This window comes from Archocentrus centrarchus, chromosome 21 (assembly GCF_007364275.1).
Source record: "Archocentrus centrarchus isolate MPI-CPG fArcCen1 chromosome 21, fArcCen1, whole genome shotgun sequence".
In the NCBI taxonomy this organism is placed as follows: domain Eukaryota; kingdom Metazoa; phylum Chordata; class Actinopteri; order Cichliformes; family Cichlidae; genus Archocentrus; species Archocentrus centrarchus.
In genome coordinates, this window is record NC_044366.1 from 14,525,973 (window position 1) to 14,545,302 (window position 19,330).

At 40.3% G+C, this 19,330-nt stretch overlaps 2 protein-coding genes across 2 annotated transcripts in view; one reads left to right on the top strand and one right to left on the bottom strand.

The window, feature by feature from the left end:
• Positions 1-571: 571 nt before the first annotated feature.
• On the top strand, positions 572-7,368 carry desma (desmin a). Its single transcript, XM_030758113.1, has 10 exons — positions 572-1,231; positions 3,015-3,075; positions 3,284-3,379; positions 4,309-4,470; positions 4,547-4,672; positions 4,881-4,991; positions 5,112-5,221; positions 5,345-5,397; positions 5,913-6,004; positions 6,651-7,368. Exons 1-10 carry the CDS (start codon positions 660-662, stop codon positions 6,690-6,692), a joined length of 1,425 nt encoding a protein of 474 aa, XP_030613973.1. The 5' UTR covers positions 572-659; the 3' UTR covers positions 6,693-7,368.
• Positions 7,369-9,549: 2,181 nt separating this feature from the next.
• The window catches only part of tmem198aa (transmembrane protein 198aa), a 42,019-nt gene continuing 32,238 nt past the window's right edge, over positions 9,550-19,330 (bottom strand). Inside the window, exons 6-7 of the mRNA XM_030759040.1 lie at positions 13,738-14,039; positions 9,550-12,636 (exon numbers count right to left, since the gene is read on the bottom strand). Coding sequence (XP_030614900.1) covers positions 12,484-12,636; positions 13,738-14,039 — 455 coding nt within the window. The 3' untranslated portion in view covers positions 9,550-12,483. The remainder of the gene's footprint in view (positions 12,637-13,737; positions 14,040-19,330) is intronic.

The following is a 19,330-nucleotide window of genomic DNA, read 5'->3' on the forward strand; positions in this document are numbered from 1 at the left end:
CGCAGAAGGCCATCTTGAAACCTGATTCCTTTAACAGCTGAATCAACAGCTGGCAAAAGGTGAAAGGGAGGGGGAGGGTGTAAAGAAATATGAAAGAGTCCAACAGATGACGTATCAAATAAGTATAATAATTTTAACAGAAATGTCCTCCAAGCAATTTCTGAAAACCCTGTAACACTTTAGTACAGCCAAAATGAATAACTGAAATGAGTTATAATTATGGTAAATTTGCACTTTGATTAAGACTGGTTACAATGGGTATCCAATTTTTACCTTATGCCCTTAAATTTTTGCTTTCAAAAGTTTCTACTGATGAGGCATTTATGATAATTGCATAAAAATTACATGGGTAAATTTGAAGAACTGTCACAGCATCGTAACCCATGGGGAAATCTTCCACACTGATTTAAAATGCCAAAAGTGATCAATAAAAAAAAAGGGGTTGTGATGCAGTGAAGGGGTGGAGTAGTGAGAGTGCAGACGGGGTGAATAGACAACAGGAGGAGGGGTTGGATTTATGAGTGGGTGTGGGGGTGGTAGAGCTACAAATAGTTGCAGTGGCTGGTATTTCTTCACTCAGTTTCTTTGCCAGTTGCCCAGTGGGACGGTTGCGTCTCAGCATCTCAAGCGGCTCCATCAGAACCACAAATCAACCAACCATGAGCAAGTCCTACGCCTCCTCAGCCCAGAGCGCCTCCTCGTACCGTCGCACCTTTGGTTCTGGTGTTGGTTCATCACCAATGTCTTCCCTCTTCTCCAGTCTAGGAGGAGGCCGCGGCTCCTCTTCCAGCCATATGTCCACCAGAGTCTACGAGGTCAAGAGCAGTGGTATTCCCTCATATTCCAGCTTCAAGCTGTCTTCTGGTGCTGGGCTCGGCTCCTCCACAGCCATGCGCACCTATGCTGGGGAGAAGCTCGACTTCAACCTTGCAGACGCCATGAACCAAGACTTCCTCAACACAAGGACCAATGAGAAGGCTGAGCTTCAGCACCTCAATGACCGCTTTGCCAGCTACATTGAGAAGGTGCGTTTTCTGGAGCAGCAGAATGCAGCACTGACAGTGGAGATTGAGAAGCTCAGGGTCCGCGAGGGGCCTGGGCGTGTGGCTGAGCTCTATGAGGAGGAAATGAGAGAGCTGAGGAGGCAGATAGAGGCCCTCACCAACCAGCGCGCCAGAGTGGAGGTGGAGAGAGACAACCTGGCTGACGACCTGCAGAAACTTAAGCTCAGGTAGGCTTGGATGGATGGGTCTGCGCCAATGTGTGGGTGAACAGATGATGAGTAAAGAAAAAAATATATAAAAATAGATTTAATATGGCTTTAATAAAAGTTTAAGCTGCTGGAATCACATGCACTCACATGTAAGAGCGTGCAGGAATCCCATCTTAACTCTAGAAGTCAAACCCTTATTAATTAGTTAAGGCATGGTCTTTGACATGCTTCACAATCATATGGAACATCAGGGATTTCAACCATTTTATTACATGATTTTTTAAAGGAAAGCTATTTCTGTCATGTTTAAAACATTTCCTAATCATGTGATTTTAAATATTCATCATGTGGACCCCCCACCCCCACCCCAACCCCAACCCCCGACCCCACCTCTGGAAGGTTCCCACTCACATGCTGGCATCAAACCAAGCCACTGTCAGATATAACAGAAGGAGGAAATGGGAAGAAAGCAGAAGGGGTTGTAGAGTTTAAAATGCATGAAAAATAAAACTAAGAAGTGGTATCAAGTACAGCTCATTGATTTCTAGAGAGTGTCTCTCCTCTTTTGGGAAAAATGAAAACAACAAAGTAACCAGGGAGAGATTTGAGAATAGGAATGCTTCAGTAATTGTTATGGTCCAGTAGTTTTTTTTTTTTTTTTTTTTACAAAGGTGTTTTATAATTTATTCACAAGAGACACAGCAGATGAAAATGAAGAGCAAGAGAGAGAGATCTGCAGATTCATAGGACTAGAGTTGACACAGACAGACAGACAAAGTTTCAGCAAGAAGGAAAGCAGTCAGACACGAGAGCTGTAGACAAATAAAAATAAATGCATACACATGGCCTGTAAAATGAGTTTCAAAAATAATAAATCTAAAACAGTGGGAAAAAAAAAAATCAAAAGACAGTACCAAATATACATTTCTTGTGTTTGTGTGTGTGTGACAGAATGTGAGACAGATAAAAACAGGGTAAGCTGCAATGTGGGTGCATCTCTGAATAATCTATTTTTAGCTACTAAGTCAGCTCTGTGACTGCAGCAACATGCAACATCACTTAAATAACGTGTATATCAAAACACAGGCTAAAAAAAACCACAGAGCACTCTAAGTCTTCACTCTCTGTTTATCAAGCCTTCTTAAACTGTTGCCTGAAGCACTGAGTGAAACTTGTTAAAGCACCAGCTGGGAATCACAGAGAGACCTCCTGCCTGCAAACAGTTGCAATGCATGAATGCTGATATTTTCATTGAACATTTCCATGAACAGTGACATCATTCAAATCTGCAAAAATTGGCAGTAGCATCTGCTGTGTGCAAGTGTGTCTATGATGATTATGTTTGAAGTGCATGAAAGCATTTTTTTCTCCATTTTCCAGTTGTTCAAAATGCACAGTGAAATGCTAATTCTGGAAACTGCACCAGGGACAGGCCTCTGCTCCTCTGTTACCCTTCTGACTCTGACAGTGTGACAGCAGCTGCAACACAGCTTTAGGGCTCGAAGAGCAAGTGCAGAAGTGTGTGTATGTGCGGACATGGACAAAAATAAAAGATAGAACTTTGATGTTTCATTGCCTATGCAGTTTCTATTCCTGTAAACTTACTGACAGACAAAAGAACAGAGAGATGGGAGGAATGAGAAATGGTAACTAGTTTATCTGTCTAGTAAGTGGCCCCTGGTGGGGGGGGGGGGGGGGGGGGGGGGGTCTGTTCACTCAAACAGTTTGTCTTCACTTCTGTTTTAACTTTCCTCTTTCTTTTTGCTCTTTTCCTTTTTGTATATTGCTGTCACTCTGGCAGACTGCAAGAAGAGATTCACCAGAAAGAAGAGGCTGAGAACAACCTGTCTGCTTTCAGAGCTGTAAGTCTTCAAGTTCCTTAAATCACTCTTCTATAGTTTAGTCATTTTCTCTCAAAAGTCCAAAACAGAGAAACTTTGCACCAGTCCCCTTTGGCTGAACGGTCATTTTTTGCCCCCTTTATATTTTCTTATTTTAAAATTTTACCTTAACTATCTGTGATTTCTTTTTAAATTAATTTATTTTTTGCCATTCTGTTCATGTATCCAGGATGTGGACAGTGCTACTCTTGCCAGGCTGGACCTGGAGAGACGTATTGAGAGTCTACAAGAAGAGATTGCCTTCCTCAAGAAGATCCATGAAGAGGTTTGCTGATTTACCAGTTTTGGTTGGCTGGCTTCACACAATTAGGGGATGGGAGGGTTGAGTCAGGAATGGCATCTGGCATAAAATCTGATCCGTTTGCTGTAGCAACCACTTGGGAGATAAGGGCGCAGCAAAAACCACCAGTCGTCTCTATATCTATGTATTAAGTGTGTCACTAGAGCAGGGTATACTGTATCGCATAACACCTCTGTGATAATATACTGCGCTGTGATATTAGATCTCAGTCTCCACAGGCGTGCAGCTCTTTCATGAGATCAAATACATCACACTGAAACCCGCCTAAAAAACCCCACTGATGCTACAGCAAAGATATTGTTTCCATTTACATTGACTCACACACGCTTTCTCTGCAGGAAAATTTTACAAGCATTTAGTTCTCTGAGAGCAACAGAAAAATCTGAATACAGTCACTCACAGATATCAAAAGCTATCCTGAGCCACACACTCAGACACATGCCTGCAGAGCTGAAGTCTCCACTTGTCATTTTGTCTTCTTTGCCTGAACTTTGACCTGCCAGAAATGCTGAAGTGCCGATTGGTCCAAAGAGTATGTCAGCTGTTGTGTGACAGAGAAAAACAGGGTGTGCATGTGAACAGATGCAAAGCTATTTATAACTTTTGCTTAGATCAGACAACAACTGAGTGCAATCCAAGCTTGCTACTTAAAAAAAAAATAGCCTGTTGCTAATATATTGCATCAGGAGGAATTTGTAATTTGACATTTTAGATTTTTCTGTATGTAAATGTCCTTGTTATAACATAGTCAGCTCTAACATGTTACTGAATTATTTGTTTTTAATTTTTCCAAGTGTGTAGTACAGCTAGTTCTAATGTCTTTAGATTCATTTGCCATTAATTCATTTCTTTTTGTTTAAAATGGATTTTGCCTTTCTTTGGACACCTTGCAGGAAATCCGTGAGCTGCAGAGCCAGATTCAGGACACTCAGGTGCAGATCCAGATGGATATGTCTAAACCTGACCTGACTGCTGCTCTGAGGGACATCCGCATGCAGTACGAAGCCATTGCCGCCAAAAACATTGCAGAGGCTGAGGAGTGGTACAAGTCTAAGGTAGAGTGGGAGCATGCACACGGAGACCGTATTCCTTAGCTGTTGCACTGTTAATCCTTCTGTCCTCTTTCTTCAGGTGTCTGATCTGAACCAAGCGGTGAACAAAAACACTGATGCACTGCGTCAGGCCAAGCAGGAGACCATGGAGTATAGGCACCAGATCCAGTCCTATACCTGCGAGATTGACTCACTGAAGGGCACTGTGAGTATTTGCAGCACCTTTCCTCACTTTATTTTTGTTTATTATTTTGCATTTCTTTATCTGGTCAATGCCATTTTTACATTTTCTTGATAACCATATTTTCGGCCAGGATACACAGCCATAAACTCCCTCTTTCTATCGCTTTTATTCTCTTTTAGGCTTCTTATTCCTTCTTTCCACAAACTTCATGTCTCTTGTTTCTTTGTAGAACGAGTCTCTGCTGCGCCAGATGAGAGACATGGAGGATCGCATGGCCCGTGAAGCTTCTGGTTACCAGGATACCATTGCAAGGCTTGAGGAAGATATCGCTAAGATGAAAGTAATAAGCTTAGATATTTCATGCTGATATTTTACATTTTACACCAGATAATAGAAGTACCGGGTCTGGTGGGTCTGGTGAGAAGTTTATTTTTGAACACTTCTTAACATTAATTTCAAGGATGATATGGCCCGCCACCTGAGGGAGTACCAGGACCTCCTTAATGTGAAGATGGCCCTCGATATTGAAATTGCCACCTACCGCAAGCTGCTGGAGGGAGAGGAGAGCAGGTGTGTTTGTGTTGAAATGGGCAATATTAGTGCCAAATGGTCTTTCCTAAAACTAACTTTTTTATGATTTGCATTTTTCTGTATCATCCTTATTACTGACTTGTTATGCACTTCTTTCTGTAGGATTACTACCACCATACCTGTTCCATCTACCTTTTCTTCCATTGGATTCAGAGGTAGGTTCCTTTCACACATAAATACTGGTAAAATCAATTTCACATTCCAGATGAGTCAATAAGGGGGATAAAAGGTCTAATTATAGCCTGTGACTGTATATGGTACCTGCTATTTTGGGGTCGTTACATACAGTGTACGTGCAGTGACACATTTTGACCACTGAGTGGGGATATATGACTGAAATCTTCATGGCTCTGTGGGTCAAGGAGGCAAGAATTAGCAATCATTAATAATCATATGACTTAGCCCGTTTATTTAATGGGTTAACAGTTCAAAAGTGCAATTAGCCTCTGTCTGTAACTCCCATTGGTGCACTTTGTGGCAGCTTAAATTAACACGGGACTGTTTTGTGGATGTTCCATTAATGGGAAAGCCATGTTCAAATTATTGAAAGCTTGTTAAACAGTTAAGTGCAATACTTAACTAATATCAGTGACCAAATCATCTTAGTGTGACTGCAGAAAGGGTTAGTCTACTTTATAAAAGAGGTGCATGTGTGAATACGTTCTTACAGAGACCAGTCCTGAGTCCCAACATCAGCGCGCATCAGAGGTTCACTCCAAGAAGACTGTTCTCATCAAGACCATTGAGACCCGCGATGGAGAGGTTTGAGCTCACATGTACACACACACACTCTCTCTCCTACACACACAGATATCTACTTTGATGTACAAAAATGGTCCAAACTATCTGTAAAATCACTAGTCAATTATAACAAAAAAACCCATTCTGATTTATTATATCCTCATCCAGATGAAATATTCTAGGAGCCAAAGTGCTAATGCCCAATGTACAAGTCTGGTTTCAGTGTCCAACCTACATTTTAATTATCTGCTCACATCAGCGGGTTGAAACAAGCTACCAGATTTATTCTCAACATTACATTTTCATAATTGTTTGTACATACAAGTGTGTGTGGCAGCATAGTAGCAAAATCCTGTTTCTATTCCCTTTGTTATCCCCGAAATCTTGTAGTTTGAATCAATCCGGATGTAGACGCTTTAATGAAAGTTACAGCACTGGTTTCCTTGAACATGCAACTTCACTGTCAGCACTACAGTTGGTCCCTGCACGCTCCTTAACTTTAAGCTTAGCACCTGCACTGAATGGTAAACTTAAGTAGAATTTCAGTATCAGACTATAACAGCAGAGTGGATATTTGCTCACACTGTTTATGGAGACATTGCACACAGTGAATATTGATTCTTTCCCAATCATATCAACTTACGGCATCTCCTTTTTTCTTCCACAGGTTGTCAGTGAGTCAACACAGCATCAGCAAGACATCATGTAAAGAAGAAGATCAATCATTATTTAAAAAAAAAAATTGTACCAACAATGAAAAATTTTCCTACTAGTGCTACGACGATTAATAAGCTGAGCCTATTTTTAGATACAAAATGCTCACCACTTTATGTAACCAGTCATAGAAGTGAAAATTAACCACCATTCAGCCATATATAAATTACTCTAAGCATCACAGGATAGATGCAGTGCAGAGGCACAGCGCCTTTAGCCTGGTTTTAAATGACGGCATTCCAGGATGTTTTTGTTTATTTGTGAATTTCTTACATCTTGCATCTATCTTGTCTGCAAAAACAATTTAGTGGTAAGGGTAGTGTTTCAAATTAAAGGTTGTACTGCTGTATTAGACTGTACAGGAAAGTTTGGAAGGTGAAAGTCAGATCAATTTGACTGAAGCACTCTGTCATATTGTGGCAAATTTCACTGCACATATTCCAGGATTTTTATGTATATGCATAGATTGATTAAGATAGGCTATCTGTGTAACTGATTCAAGGAAAGTGAGATGTTGGGCTTCAATTTGAAAAATGCCAGAAAGAGAAAAGGAAACTCAGTGATGTTTGAACTTTGAGCTCTGCAGCATTTGCTGGGTGTCTGATGGTTTGTGTATGAGTAACCACGGTATTCTCCTTCACTCAAATAAAAATTTTCATATGCAAGTCAAAGAGTTTATTCAAATTGTGCAACTAAAGAACATCTTTAATTTTCATGTCTCTCGTCTTCAGCATTCCTCGGAGAACGTGCATGCATTTAAATTGTTCCTTTATGAACTTTCTCTGCCTAATGTATGCATCAACTGATACGGCCTGTGTTGGTTTTCTAGAAGATACTAGCTTTCCCAGCCAAGCGTAACACTCTTCTGTCAACATTTAATTTTCTCCTATACAGAAAGTACGAGTTGTGGCTCTCTTGAATTTATCAGTAACCAGTCTGATCTTGGCACAGGAAAAACTGAACAATGGCACATTAATGAGGGATCGCTGGTCATTCTTTGTTTCCAGCAGAAAGCAGATTAGCAGAGCAACAAGAATTACAGTCTGTGCAGTTTGTTTCTAAAGCCATTGGACTGAAAATGTCATCAGAGATAAAAAAAAAAATGTGGGGGTGGAGGAGAGAGAAAAGAAACAGAAACAATAAATGAGCCTGCAAGGAGGAACTAGACAGGGAGAAAAGGAAAATAGAGGACAAATGAAATGAAAAGGTTATTCTGAGACAGAGAAAGAGACACAAGGAAGATCTAGAAAGAGATAATTATGCTGAATAATATAAAGGAGCACAGAAGGAAAGTATGTGACTGCTACTCCAGTAATTAGTGGAGCCATGATGCTTTGTTCTCATCACTGAATCAACAGAAAGGGCAAACCGCTCCTGTGATCTTTTCCCTCTAAATAAAGTTGTCTCACTTCCGTGAGCTCTCCTCTATCAGCTGGTGAAAGTACAGAAAAAGTATGGTAAAGTGTGTTTCCCTTTTTTTAACCAGGAAACAAAAAGCTTGAAGCATTGTTGCACTTGTTATATCCTGATGAGTTTTGCAGTTGTATTTGCTGTTACATAAATGCTGCACTGTCAGTGCAGTTTGTTATGATGCTGCAAATGTAGCCTGAAAGCTATACTGTCAGAACACATAACAATGAACTTGACTGGAGATCCAGATGCTTTGTTTTGCTCCCCCCCATCAGTTGTGTTTCTGACTGTTTAGTCGCTCTTGATCACAGCCAGTGCCTACAGAGTAAAAAGGACGCTGGATTTTGAGGCTGATATCTGCGCATTCAAGAAATATTTTTCCAGTTTACATAAACAAATATAGTACTGTCCAAAAGTCTTGAGCCACCCCTCTCATCTTCATATTTTACTTTTAAGGAGCCAGGCTTTCTCGTAGTTTCTGAAATGAATGAATTATTCAAATATTAAAAAAAGGCAGTTAACTCAAGGGATGAACCAGTGTTGTGTGTTGTGTCTACACACAACAGACATTTTAGCAAAGAACCAATTTCAAATTGTACCTTTAGGCACTTTGTTACTGGCAGCCTGTCACAATATACATAATTTGTTTTCATTTCTTTTGTTGAATCTATGAAAAATGTCAACAACAACACTGTTTGACAGGCATAAAATGGTATTTTTGCACCAACAAGATGAATCCCAAAGATCTATTAGCTGAACAAGAGCTGTTTTGGATTCATAATGGCAGGGTGAAGAAGTGTTGTTACATGTACAGTAAAGTATGACGTTTGATGGAACAGTATGCATCTATGGTGTGAATTAGAAGATTTGAGGGCATTTCAGTGTGTGGTGTTGCTTATCTGAGCTTTGATCCACCATGCAGTACCATCCAGAAAGCATCTGATTGGCAACGGCTTAATTTTACAGCATGACATGATCCCAAATACAGTTCCAATGTAGTAAAATGCTACCTAACAAAATATGAAGAAATGCGGGGCGGCAGTTAGCATAAATGATTACACCAAACATATTGATTTTAAGTAATGAACTGTGTAATATATGTGTATAAGAGAGTCTTGTGTGTGTGTGTGTGTGTGTGTGTGTGTGTGTGTGTGTGTGTGTGTGTGTGTGTGTGTGTGTGTGTGTGTGTGTGTTGTGTGTGTGTGTGTGTGAGAGAGAGAGAGAGAGAGTGAGAGCGAGAGAGAGAGAGAGAGAATGAGAGCGAGGAGAGAGAGAGAGAGAGAGAGGAGAGAGAGGAGAGAGAGAGAGAGAGAGAGTTTGAGAAAGAAAGTATTAGATATTTGTGCTCCTGCACCTCTGAACACACAAATGACAATGTAGGAACTGTAAAGAAAACAAGACCATTAGATTGTAGAATCACAATGTTTATCATATGTTAGGTCTATAGAAATCCATGCTTAATAACATAATAATAATAATAATAAATAGCCCATCACACCCTTATGATATCTTGAAGTTCAAGGAATGAACTCAGGATCATATTGGACATGAACAAGAATCTAATAATAATAATAATAATAACCAGGTGGTTTATACAGATTTCGATTGGGTGATACAAAAAGGACAAATCAGAATCCAGGCTCAGTTTGTCTACTAATTTTTAACATGAAACATTTGAAACACCAGGATGAGAAGTGCATCCACCACTCAGCCAAATCAAAGCAAATTGGACATACAGTAGAATCACAATATAACAGGTCTACTCCATTAGAAAGTAATGACCTGCATAAATTACACACATGACCATGGTGCAAACATGAAATGGAGCCAAACGTTTGTACATTTAGAAATTATTTACAGGTCAGTATCTACAATCAAAAGATTTCCCAAGAGAATTTAATATTAAATCACAGAAAATATTAGAAATAAGAAAAACAATGTGAAAAAAAAGGTCAGTGGAAGATGATTCATTTTGTCCCCAAATTACAAGCAAGAGGAGGGCAATGTTTATTTTAGAATTACCATTTTGTTTGCAATACTAATGAAGGTTCAGCAGTACTACAGTAAAAACACAAAAGCAGACTAAACCAGGACTGAAGTGTAGGCAGAAAACCAAAATAACACTCATACTGCCACAACTCTGAAACAACATTTAGTAACAGTAAACAGCACATCAGAAGCTGATGTAACAGGCATAATACATATGAGAAAAAAAAAGGGGGGGGGGGGGGGGTGCTTCAAATGCCTTTCCAAGCCCTTTAAAGACAGAAGAGAACTGGAGGAGAGGGATTTCTAGACCTGTGTTTTTCATAATTCAGCCAGGGACCAAACTGTAAATGTGAGAGCTGTGACACGGCAACAGCAAATTAGAAAGATATACACAATGATTCACATGTAGTAATGTGCATATGAAAAAAATCACTGGTCCTCAAGCCGCAAAGAACTCTAAATTTTGCAGAATCCAGGCACTAACTTTTATACCTCAAGTTTCATTTTAGAATTCATGTGCAGTGGGATTGTTTTGTGTGCCTGAACCTCAGAAATAACAATCTATAGTAAACCACAGAGTTAAATTAGCTATTTTGAAGTGGAATTTCAGTTAATTTCTTTTCTTTCAGACTGCCGGGTCTTTCATTTGAGACCTTTTATATTGAACTGTAGTAATAGCATTCAATTCCAGAGAGGTTTATTTAAAAAAAGAAAAAAAAAGAAAAAAGAAAAAATAAACCGTCTCCATCTGTATTTAAACAAATCCTTCTCCTTTACTCAATGTTTAGTATAACAATATTAATGTAAGGAACTTATTTCAATTTCAAAGTCAGTAACACACAAATGTACACATTAACCATATGTACAGACACACACACACACACACACACACACACACATAGAAAGTCCAGAAAAAAGGTCCAGGAGTAAACATCAGAGGGCGCCACTTGCAGATACATTTATTCTCACAGTTCTCATCTTAAAAAAAAAAAAAAAAAAAGATGAGACTTATTTTTGACCCCCTCTATTTATTTTATCACTTAACATTTCATTCAAACCTTTTCATAACATTTTCAGTCAGAACAGCCACCTGGGAAAGAAGAGGGTATGTAATGTATGCACAGCATGCCATGCATACATTAAAATGACTCCCCCCTCTCCTTGGCCAGTATTTGGTATGTTCCATCATTTGCCACAGGGCTCATGTGTCCACTTGCACACAAAAACACACTATTTTAAATTTTTTTTACTGTTGCCTACCATTCTCAGATTGCACTACATCATTAAAATTCCATAATGATCAGTATCAGGCAGCAGTTATTTGTCTTTAACGGAAGTCCAATTGTTTTGTGGAAAAACGCAAAAAGGGACACAAGAACACTGTTGATAAATAGAAGCTTACAGAAATGATGTTGTTTAGTGGAGAGAGGAAAGAAGAGCCGGTAGACGGGTATCCTGCTCAGGTCTGTACTCGGAACGGTCGGCAATAAAGGATACAAGGAAAGTGATGAGATGTGAGCACATTCTCCTCAAAAAATTGCAACAGCGCAGGCAATGACACATTTAACTGACAAGCAAAATAACACAAACATTGTCTTTGGTGTAAACTGTTTAATACAATTCACACCTAAACTTGTCACCTTCTGCATGTTGAAGCAGCAGAGGCCTTATGCTGCCACGTTAGAATTTACAAGCTGTCACCAAAGATGAAATGCAGACTTCAAGAATGACCTTTTAAATGAGTTTGCTGTGATTTTTTATGTTGTTTCTCAGTCTTTTTTGTTTTTTCACAGCAGATGCTGTCTTAAAGCAAATTGTTTTATCCTTTAATTACCTTTGGAGTAAAGTGTTCTGTTACTTTAACTTGATGAAAGCCATGGGATGCAATTTTATCTAACACGGTGTTGCTCTCCTGTAGAGTGCAGCATTGTGACTTTTCTTCCCTGGACGCTCTCACTGGGAATTACTTTGTATGGCTTGAAGGAAGCAATATAAATCTTCCAATCAAATGCTCAACAGTTTACTTGTGCATAAGATGGTTCCACTTGTTTCCAGTGTTTTCCTGTAAGTACAGTGACAGAGAAGCCAAATATAACATACAAAGTTCATAATTCTTGCACCATCCAAGCGAACAGCTGCTGTTCTTAGACATTACAAAGAACAAAACAGCCCAAAAAAATACTGAGAGGAGAAAAGCAGCGCGGATCACACCACCTTTGGAACACTTCAAGCTCCTGTTGGCTTAATGGGCAGTTGATTAGGTTGGCACGGTAAGGTTAGGTTTCCTATCCTTATCTCTGAGTCTTGAAGTAGCCTGTGATTGTGTGTCTGTGCATGTGTGTGTGTGTGTGTGTGTGTGTGTGTTTGGATCTGTGCAATTAACTGCCTCAGATGCGAACCGGGGGTCCACTGGGCGCTGTGAGAGGCACCTGAGAGCCGCAGTCATAGTCAAGTTCAGCCATCCGAGACCGGCTCATCATTCTACTGTGGGAGTACGCCCGTCTGTCTGTCTGTCTGTCCCTGAAACTCCTGATGTAGCTCTGTGGACAGACAGAAGATGAAAGGCTGTGGTGGGTATATGGATAATGTAATAAATGCAGCAAGACACAAAAGCTTATAACTCATGTACAATTATTGTTAAATGAATAGTCTGTGAGACGTGATACTTTTATCCCTGTACACTTTCTTGTGAAGTGCTACTAAAAAGGATTATTACCATTTATCTTAACATTAATATAAACCTGAAGCCAGCAAACACTTAGTTTAGCAAGAGACATTATAAGGAGGAGACACATAGTGAATCCTAAATAGAAATGCGTGGGAGAGATCTGAAATGCTAAAGATGGCAGCTGTCCCTCCCCTGCTGCTGAAGAGCCAATCAACAGCCGAACAGGGAAGCATATGAGCCAGGCATGTTGACTGGCACATGTTTATCTGAGTTTCACAACAGCATCAGCTGTGTAGCGGTGCCTCTTCTTATCATTGTTCCAATTTATGGTTAGCAAAGATCTACATCTTTAAGTGCATATAAATATACATATTGTTTAAATATGCAAGTTGGTCTTTCTTCATTTTTCGGTATGATATCCCAGGCAACTGTGTGCATGCTTGATAGAAGTACAGCCTGCAATGCAAAAAGTCTTTTAAACATTATTTTGCTGCAACTGATGGTATGGATCTCTCCCCATTCTTTTAGATGGAAGCTTCAAGATACCTGCCCAAATAACTGCCTGGAGGTATTGGCGATGACTGACTTGCCTTCTGGAAGAACTTTAACCTTATTTAGCACAGAGACAATAAACAAGTAGCCTTGTTTTGTCCAAAGGAAAAAGGATGGCCCATATGTATCCATGAAGCCAACGGACATGAAGTTTTACATTTTATTTTGCAGTTCAGTTAATTTGTACAAAAACAAAGCAATTTCTGGTTTTCCTGCACTTTATTTTTGAGATAATTTCTTGGCTTAAATCTGTTACTTCACTGTGCAGAGTGGAACATTGATATAATTCTACTCAAATTAAAACTGTGACTTGACTGTAGAATTTTTATCTAAAATCTAATATGCGGAAGCAAAACAATACTCTGGACTGCGCATATTCAGATTCTCATCTCATTTCCCCGTTAAATACGTCACATCTTACCGGAGACAGCACATCTCCATCAAAGCGCCTTTTGGAGTTGGCTTTGCGGTGGTAGCCGGGCTCAGTCTGAGGAGGAGGAGGGACTTTAGGAGGCTGAGAGCTCTGAGTTTGGTGATGAGGGTGGGATGCTGCTGGGTGGTGGTACTGCTGGTGGTTGTGATGAGAATGGGTCTTCTGCTTATGTCCTGTCCTCTGGCTCTGTCTCTTTTTCTTCTTTTTGTTTTCCTTCTCCTTTTTCAGCCTCTCTTCTCTCTGTCGGATCCGCATGAGCTGGACCTTCCGCTGCTGTCGACTCAAAACCACTTTAGATGGAGAAAAAAGGTTTTCATAATGAGTGCAAAGAAGAATAGATGTCTTACTATGGGATGCACTTCCCTGCATAATCATCAGAAACATTTATCTCATTACACCAATCCTGATTAGCTGGTGATTGGAAAGACCATGTCCAGCAGAAGTATTCGCTTACACTACTACGCAGTCATTACTGAAAACAAGCACCTCTTCCTGCTTCACACTAGCAAGAAGGGAGATCTGGTGAAACACTTCATTTATGCTACTCTGAGAACTGAGGTTACATGAATAATCCAAAGTTCTCATTCCTAGTATTTGTTTTGATGTCTCACTATGTGGCATGGAGACTCCTGTATTGCCAGACAAGCTTAACTCAAGCAATCACCAGCAATCAGCACATAGCCACCCCCCCCCCCCCCCCCCCCCCCCCCGTGCAAGTGATGAAAGCAGATCTCAGTACTGCTTGGACTAGACTCAGAGCAGAGATGTCCAGTCTGTGGAACCAGACAAAAGTGACCAGCTTGTTGCTGCACAGATGTTTTGGAATGACACCCCCCTTAATCAGGGCCCAGCTAGCCTATAGTGCAGGTTGCGATATGCTCTGAGAAGAGGTGTTTGAATAATGACTGTGTAGTAACGCATGCTACTTAAGGGTGGGTGGTCCTGCCTGACTTGGTTGTTGTAATTACCAACCAGGGTTGGCAGAATGAGATAAATGCTTTTAAAGAATATGCAAGGAAGTGTATCCCACAGTGAGACACTGAAATGAATGCCAGGAATGAGATTAAATCAAGCAGAATCAACATATTCAAAATTACTAAGGCAAGAAAAACAAGCAAGATCTTTTACAAATATTTTAAATAGCTTTGAATACTGATGATAAACTTTCCACAGGAGTTTATTTTGAGTGCAGGCTACAAAAATGAAAAGAATGTAAAAATACTGATGTCAATTTCCAAATTTCCTTCATTCTGTTCAGTCTGTTGGCAGACAAATACTTTTCCTCTCTGCATGTACTTGTACTGAGCTGTTCAGTCTCCTGACATATTGTGAGTGGGTGACTGTGTTATTTTCACACCCTGCCCAGCAAAGGATGTCCATAAGCCATCCTTGCCTCTCCGTCCATGGATTGCACATAGGAGTATTTTTGGGTGTTTGCAGGCATTTCCATTCAGTGGTTTGATATACAGTACAGAATGTGGTGTCAGAGATCTGTGTAATGTTTATTATCTTAGCTCCAGTGTTTATCCATTACAGATGTACTGTACAGGTCACAGTTGTCTTGTGTGTGTTTGTGCATGTTTAAGTGTAAGTGTTCATAGGTCTATTGTTGTTTCTTCATGTGGGTAGACAACAGGGCACCATCTGCCAAGGAAACTGCTTAATAATACCCCCCTTTTCTTTTCTTTGGCCCACCCCACGTCAGGCCCCTCTGGCCACATGCTTCTGTGTGTGTGTGTGTGTGTGTGTGTGTGTGTGTGTGTGTGTGTGTGTGTGTGTGTGTGTGTGTTTGCTCTGGTACATCTGCCTTTGTGTGGTCTAACACAGGCTTAATACTTTCAGATTGGGGACATTCTGGCCAGTCTCCACAAATTTAAAGGGTTGTTTGGGAGTTTAGTTTCAAACCAGGGTTAAAAAAATGCTTTGGGTTTTGTGCTGAGAGGCTATGTCAGTGAGGGTCCTTACAAGTATAGGAACATCTGTGCATATTCTGTTAGTGTCTACACAGAGGGGCCAAAAAAAAAAAAAAAAAGACGAGACAAGTTAGACATATGCAAGCTAATTCATTCATGCCCCTGTCCTGCACGCTATTCAGTCAAGTGACAGATGATTTTCCTCACAGCTCCACTTGGGTGCCCAGCTTACCCATTGTGCCCCAGTTTATTACCCCCACTCTGCCCTTCCCCCAGTGCACCTGCTCCCTCTTTACTTCTCTTCTCCACATAATTTCTCATCCTTCTTTCACTGTCAGTGCAGGGTCTTCCAAAATATAAGAAAACTTTCAGCAGATAAAGAGTCTTTTTAAAAAGACAATTCAAGACATACATAATGTGCACATGAATTAATACAAATAACGGTTGCACTTTGTGTTATAATAATAATGTTGTAACTACCACACATACTTCAAGGTAATCATCAAATTACTTGAAGTTTGCTTTAATGGGTTAATAACATGGGATTAGATCAAAATATTTAGCATTTTATAGTCCTGATTCCTGGTTATTACATTAAATTAAATTTACATTGTTACCTTGAAACAAAGGTAACAACCTTGAAACAAAGGTAACAAAATCCTTCTAATATGACAATAGCATCCTAATATGTTATTACATCAATATTAATACATTAACCAGTATTATCTTATTATTATAATATTACTACCACTTTAAAATAAATATTAAATTAAATTAAATTCAAATATACTGATATTTACTGATATTACAGTTTTATTGCTGGCTATCATACCAAAAATACTACCATACTATTACAAATTGGTTTTCTCTCATAGGCATACATTTGTTTCCACATTATTTCCCCTCATTAAATAATTATATAAATTTCTGGGTAATTTTACTCAGGTATAACCACTGTTGACACGACACATTAGTTGGTTATTATGTGGATATTAATTTGGTACTTAATTGGTAATAACTTGCTATTTCCACATTACCTTCTTGTTTCCACCTTATTACCCCAGCATCACCACATAATAGAAAGTGCTTCCCAAACAATTATGTAGCTCTTATCACCAAACAGCAGGAATTGCAGAAAGATTTACTGTTCTCATGCTAGCGCTTCCCCCAAATTTGCCGACACATTTGTCTTTCTAATTACACAATGCATGCAACACACAAGATCCACATAAATGAAACACTAATGTTTCTTTTTTTTCATTATTGTTATTATTTGTTTTATAATTTTCTTAATTTTAACCCTCCATGTGCACAAGAGGGTGGATAGTTTTAATTTCTATATCTTTTAAAAATTTCAGAGTTTTTTTTACTCCACCCAGGTGTAAGGTGAAATGGAAGTAGGTGTTCAGTGCTGCTTGTTTGTCTTTGTGTTTTTCTGTTAGTAACATTATGCAAAGCTGCTAGGTTTTGCGATTGAAAGAAAGAACAAACCCATTTACCTGTGTTGCTGCTACAAATCTGCTACAAATTTCTTTAAAATTGCAGAAAAGGGCAGAGGATGGACTCTCAAGTGCCTTCCTTGTTCCTTATAGTTTTATTTATTTAGAATATATAATATTATATAATTACTGTATATCTATCTTTCTCCACCTGCTTGTACATCCATATCTATATCAGTAAATCCTCTTTGTGTTTGTTTAACAACGTGGAAGACTGATCATCATGTAATGGTCTGGTTTTATATTATTTCTCCACATGATTAGAACGGCATTTCCGTTAACACTGTTTGTGCTTTACCACTGTGCTGCTAATATACTCCATCTATTTCTAGGTCTCATTCCCCTCCACACAATTGCACAAGTTTCAAAATAGCATTGAAAAGCTTCTTCTATTTCTGAGTCCACACCCTCTGACTGGAAGCTGCAGTAGCCTGCTGTTTAATCTCATTATTAGAAGACGTGTGACTTCTTTTAAGTCACTGTATGACTGTGCAAGTCAAACACCAGCAAAGATCAAATGGCTAAGTGTGTGCTGCATACTGTATATATGCAGTGTGTGTTTCATTCTTCCTTTAAAGTATGAGCAAGTGAGTGAGGCAATGAATGAGAACCTAAGCCACAGTGTTTCTTGTCTGTTTGTGTGTATTGTTTGTTTGTTGCTTTCACATATTGTGTTAAGGACGTGTGTGTAATCTTCCCATCTGTGTTGTGGCTGCCTTCAGAACAGATTAAGGCAGTTTCTGTCAATAACACATTCTGATGACAACACTAATATTGGTATATTCACACTCTACCTTGCCCAATACACACAGATGCGTGCGCGCGCACACACACACGCACACACACACACACACACACACACGGTTTCTTGGCTGTGATTTCATATCGTCAGGCTTGGTCAGACCACAGGCCTTGACAAAATCAATATTGGAATAAGTTTCAAAGAAGATAGATTATCATGTTTCTCCGACCATACGAATAGACACAGTAAAGTACTTGAATCAAACATTTCTGAGCAAAATGTTTTTTATAAGTTCCAGACTGGTGCAGAAAGTCTGGAACGTGTGACTTGTGGGTTTATCTTGGCAAGTAAAGTGAGAGACTGAATTTACTGGCCGCTGGTCCAGACGGCATCAGCTCCAGGCTCCTGAGGTGCTGCGCAGATCAGCTGTGTGGCATCATGGGATACATGTTCAACCTGAGCTTGAAGCTGGGGAAAGTACCACAACTGTGGAAGACCTCCTGTGTGGTACCGGTACCAAAGACCAAACATCCAAAGGATCTTAGCAGCTACAGGCCAGTAGCCCTGACATCGCATCTAATGAAGACCCTCGAGAGGCTGGTCCTCAACCATCTACGCCTCATGGTGTCGTCTTCGTTGGACCCGCTGCAGTTCGCCTACCGGCCTGGCATCGGGGTGGATGACGCCATCATCTACCTCCTGCACCGAGCTCTGACCCACCTGGAGAAGCCTGGAAGCACTGTGAGGATCATGTTCTTTGATTTCTCCAGTGCTTTAACACCATCCAGCCAGGACTTCTGAGAGACAAGCTGGAACTGTCAGGAGTGGACCACCACATCTCCGAGTGGATACTGGACTACCTCACTGACCGCCCACAGTACGTGAGGACACAGGGCTGTGTCTCTGACAGGCTGGTCTGCAGTACGGGGGCCCCACAGGGAACTGTGCTGGCACCGTTCCTCTTCACCCTCTACACTGCAGACTTCTCCATCAACTTCCCCACGCTGCCATCTGCAGAAGTTCTCTGACGACTCTGCCATAGTTGGCCTCATCACAGGTGAGGATGACTCAGAGTACAGACAGTGGACTCAGGACTTTGTGGACTGGTGCCAGCGGAACCACCTCCTGATCAACGCCGCTAAAACCAAGGAGCTGGTGGTGGATTTCCGCAGGCGCAGACCCACCACACGGACACCGGTGAACATCCAGGGAGTGGACATTGAGATAGTGGACTCTTATAAGTACCTGGGTGTTCACCTAAACAATAAACTGGACTGGACTCATAACACTGATGCGCTCTACAGGAAGGGTCAGAGCAGACTCTACCTGCTGAGAAGGCTGAGGTCTTTTGGAGTGCAGGGGACACTCCTGAAGACCTTCTATGACTCTGTGGTGGCATCAGCCATCTTCTATGCAGCAGTATGTTG